Raw genomic sequence first — 4444 nt, 5'->3', positions numbered from 1 at the left:
CTTGATAACATCAAATAGATTGAATCGCATGCTTGATGAGGGAATAATACCTGCTCTCAGCTGTAGGGCAAAAGCTAAAGAAAGTTCAGTTTAATAAAGCCACATTTTGGTTGTGGGCAAACAAATATGCAAGCAAATGATGGGACTTCCGTTTTAAAGAAGAAAAATCTATGCAAATAGCATATCATAGATATACTGGGTTAGAATAAAATTACACACTGAATTCAACCTAACTAAATTAAATTATTGCTTAAACTGAAGGGGCGCTGCTTGTCCATAATTATATCTTACTACCTGAATGTTAGTACATGCCTTTTTATGTGAGTAGTAAATGTTAAATTTTCTCAGATACAAACTCTCAAGTGTTTCAGTATGTTACCTTGGTGACATTTTCTTCCCTCGCTCAATACTTAAGTTCACCACTCGTGTGTAGTCAATAGTTACATAGATCTGGACACATGTAGGAACCTAGCAGACTGAAATATAGGAAAATATTTTTGAATTTTCATAAAGAACATCCAAATACAATAATCGCTCTAACTTGAACATAAGGCATCCTTGTAAACTTCCCAAAGGAGTTGTCCCTAAAATAGTAGATAAATCTTTTGATCACATTTAATTGAACAATAGAAGGGACTGTTCGACAATGCTGAGAGTGCAATTAAGCAATGTTCATGCTAAAAGAAAAGGCAATATGTGATGAACGAAAAATTAGGATCTGCAGAACAACATTATCTTTTCTTCTTACTCAGCAAATCTCTGAAATAGGAAAACACAAGGTTGCGTGGAAGGCAGCAACGCGAAGTGGTAGATAAATATATGCACATGAGGATACTCAATTATATCCCTTCATAGAAAATCAATCCAAGACTTTATTTCCAAATGCAATAGTGAGGTTCGAACAGCAGGATGGGACACCCAAAAAGATAGAACTATTTTCATCATCTACAGAGTAAATAGAAATCAAGGACATCTATAGCATGATCTACTTCCATTTCCTAAAGCTATAATAATAAACCACCGAATTATCTTTTTGAGTAGAAATTTTGTACAATAGTTACAAAATCAAAATATCACCAAAATGGAGTTGCAGTCCTATGATGGCATCGAAATTCTTATAGCCATGCCTGAACTGAAGCATCACCTAAATGACAGATGATATTCCTAGTCATGAGGTATAAAATCAAAGACATATCAAGTTATAAATAACTAACATCCAGATAACATTCATGAGTTGAATCATGATCTAAACCTAGCTGCTGAAGTTTGCCCGGGAATAATTGGACCTAGCTGCTCATAACCTGAAGCATTCTCTGAATTTTTGTATATCAAATAGCTGCAGGAAACACATACAGGAGAAATGCACGTACAAGCAACCATGTCGACCTGTAAGCCCATTCATTTGTTCAATTGCATAAGCAGTAGGTTCACTGGTGATAAATAAATTTGTGCTGCTAGCTGCATTGTAGCTGAAGTTGCATGTGTTAGGGCGCTCATTTACCTGTAGGAATATCCGTAGCTTTGAAGGGTCTTAGGATCTTCAGTTAGGCATGGGTCACCCAGATGTGGAGAGACAAGGAAGATCTTTCCAATCACCTCACTGCCTAACATCACCAGAAGGAGGAGCTCATATGGACCTTCCAAATCCTTGCCACCACCGTTGATTACCTCTGTAAGGTAAATTGAGGGGCGCCCTGGTTCTCACCCAACAAGCAATGTAGATCAGTAGGCGTCAACTCCAGGGCGACACATGGGGTCACTCATTAAGCAGTGGAGGAAGAGAGCGTCACTCATTTTACCTAACTGATTGACTAACTAACAAATAAGTAGGGTGTTCATTTACCTGTGTAGGAATATCCATAACTTTGAAGGGTCGTATCTGAACATAAGCATTCATTCCAATTCTTTTTATGCCACTGAAAAAGCAAAACAAGACAAAGAAGTTTGATATTACAATTCACTGCAAGGGGCAGGAGTACATCTAGACACAAAGCAACAGGCATTTGATATTACACATCACTGCAAGCCGGAGTGAGGCGATCACCACGATCACCCATGTATCTGCGGCAAGAAAAGAAGATGGGTATGAGCATATATGTGAAGACCAATCATGCAGCATAAGTAATCATGGTATGCTAAAGCATTTTCTTGAATTTTAGTGGGACAACTCCAAGAACATGATCTCATGGTTGCATAAAAGTGTAACCATAACCGACAGACCATAAGCAAGACCACTATAAGTAACCACTTAAGATCAGAATGTTAGATCAGGGCTTGCCCCAAAAGGGCGGGCAATAAACTATGAATAAAACATCTTGCCACCAGTGTTTGTTTCTCGCACAACGATTTACTCGGAAAGGCATTTAGACTAAATGATAATAAAAATGATACAATAACAGGTAAACATGTTTATAAACTCTTGATTCTGCAGCTAACATATAAATGTAAGATAAAACAAAGCACAAACTGATTAAAAACTATCACTCTATAGTCATAAATTTTACTATGGTGCCCACCAGTTATCCGAGCCTTCACCGGCTCAAAAGGCTATGCATGTCTGAGCCATGCTGGTTCATCTTTTAGGTGATTTACAGGTCAACCAAGTTGAAGACATACATCTGCATCTATACCCAGTCATGTCTATACCAATAAAATATAGTCGAATATGAGTGCAATTACAATACAGTTTCATAGAAGGGATGAAGAAAGAAAAGGAATAAGGTTGGATACAGATGAACCGATATAGACAATATCATTGATACAGGATTATTAGGTAATCCTTTTGAAAAGGCTTGAAACAATGACATAAACGCTTGAACAGGTTTTCCAACTAAAATTGGATGTAAACTTTGTCATTAAGGATAGGGGCCACTGCACGCCTTGGAGTTCTACTTTACACATGTGATCTTCAGCTAAAAATAACCATATATGTAAATCTAGTTAAATTACTATATGTGCTACATCTAAAAAAGAAAGAAATTATGACAATCTTAAGTGTACTTTATCATCATGAATAAAATGTGCATATTGGTACAATTATAAGTATACACGCTAATATATCATCTTTGTGCCTTGGGATAGTTGTAAGTACAGAAATTTCTAGCCTATGTGGGTGTAGCCTTTCTATGGAGGAAAACCAGACTCATCTGCCAGATGTTTCGATTATCTGTTTGAGTGTGATGGTGACATAGGCGTGATATGTACTCGTAATGTGCCAACAACTAATTACCAATTTAGAGATCAGACAAAAGGTAGACGGTCATCTGCATCAAGGTGAACTCATGAAAAAATGAAAGATTTTTTTTGCAGGTTTATGTAAAAAAAAGGACAAGGTAGGTTACCATGAAAACAACATCAGTAAATAGGTCAGCAGATCAGACCAACTACTTGCTCTGCTAGAATTACCAATAGAATTGCCTGCTTGTTCGTTCATCTATCCAAATGGAACCATCTTATGACCAATTGACCATACATAAGTGCAACTTTGTCTCCTACTCAATAAGATCCTCCTCACCATCACAATCATTTACCACATCCACCAGAACCCGACTGAGTGATATATGGTTCGATATAAACATGCATACACGCAGCAGGACTAAGAAAGGAGTTACCCGAGGTTGTGTGAACCATCGGAAGACATAGCAGGAGCACACGGTTCAGAGAGAAGCTTGGTAGATAATGAGATATAGGTTAACCTGCAAAGGGGAAATTTAATCATACACCACTTTGTACTTTGCTACCCGATCATACTACACATTGTACATTGTAACTGCAAAATAGCACTCCATATTTTGACACTCGATATTTTTCCACTTTGATAAAATACTACATTTTCCTTATTAAGTTGTTTCAAGTCTAAATGACCAAATAATAACAACGATTATAGAGGAAAAACTTCAGTGCCCAACGGTTTCGTGATTAAAAAAAGTTTGTGACTGGATAAAATTTGCAAGAGGTACGTTGGTGGGTTAATAATTTATATACCCATCTCCTGTGTTTTTGGTGCTGAAATTAGGTGCCAGTGGGACCCTCAGACCGGAATCTTTGCAGTGTTCAGTAGATATTAAGTTTGACTTTCAAAACAGTTCCATGACACTGATTTTTAGCTGAGATAGGTTCTATATATTTCCAAAGATACCTCTGGTTGAATTTCAAATCTCAATAGTACTTAAAACAGTGGGAAATGAGACATGTTGAAACATAAAAAGAAATTTGGTTGCCGAGTTGGCCATAGCTAAACGGTGTCAAGTATTTAGGAGTGTTTTACAATATAGCACACCCCTTACACAGATATTACTCCAAGATTCACACTGGTGTTCGCATAACCATACAATGGAATGTCCATTAAGAATATGGAGATGTGAAAGGGAAATCAATGGCACTGTGTGTGGAATGTGGAGGAGGGGAATTTTCGAAATAACAATTTTCTTCTTCAGTGTAATTT

General features: G+C 37.2%; 1 protein-coding gene across 4 annotated transcripts; it reads right to left on the bottom strand.

The window, feature by feature from the left end:
• Positions 1 to 384: 384 nt before the first annotated feature.
• Positions 385 to 2840, bottom strand: LOC124683520. Of its 4 annotated transcripts, none has more exons than XM_047218017.1 (5): positions 2517 to 2840; positions 2016 to 2061; positions 1844 to 1916; positions 1502 to 1700; positions 385 to 476 (listed from the first exon to the last, which is right to left on the bottom strand). In XM_047218017.1, the coding sequence occupies exons 2-5, from the start codon at positions 2055 to 2057 to the stop codon at positions 434 to 436; spliced, it is 357 nt and encodes a 118-aa protein (XP_047073973.1). In that variant the 5' UTR covers positions 2058 to 2061; positions 2517 to 2840; the 3' UTR covers positions 385 to 433. The 4 variants fall into 4 exon arrangements, 3 of the variants coding, with proteins under 3 accessions (XP_047073973.1, XP_047073974.1, XP_047073975.1); XM_047218018.1 differs by having other exon boundaries at positions 1502 to 1694; XM_047218019.1 differs by having other exon boundaries at positions 405 to 450.
• Positions 2841 to 4444: the final 1604 nt, after the last annotated feature.

The sequence above is a fragment of the Lolium rigidum genome, chromosome 1 (genome assembly GCF_022539505.1).
Source record: "Lolium rigidum isolate FL_2022 chromosome 1, APGP_CSIRO_Lrig_0.1, whole genome shotgun sequence".
NCBI lineage: Eukaryota > Viridiplantae > Streptophyta > Magnoliopsida > Poales > Poaceae > Lolium > Lolium rigidum.
The sequence above is the reverse complement of the archived record's forward strand: the minus strand, read 5'-3'. Positions and strand labels throughout refer to the sequence as shown.

What these genes read in the sequence shown, in the direction of transcription:
- LOC124683520 (XM_047218017.1), bottom strand. Translation starts at nt 2,057, where the DNA reads ATGGGTGATCGTGGTGATCGCCTCACTCCGGCTTGCAGTGAT. An exon ending in TCACTCCGGCTTGCAGTGAT is followed by an intron (nt 1,917 to 2,015) that starts GTGTAATATCAA and finishes TTGCTTTTTCAG; the next exon opens with TGGCATAAAAAGAATTGGAA. An exon ending in AGCTACGGATATTCCTACAG is followed by an intron (nt 477 to 1,501) that starts GTAAATGAGCGC and finishes CCTATATTTCAG; the next exon opens with TCTGCTAGGTTCCTACATGT.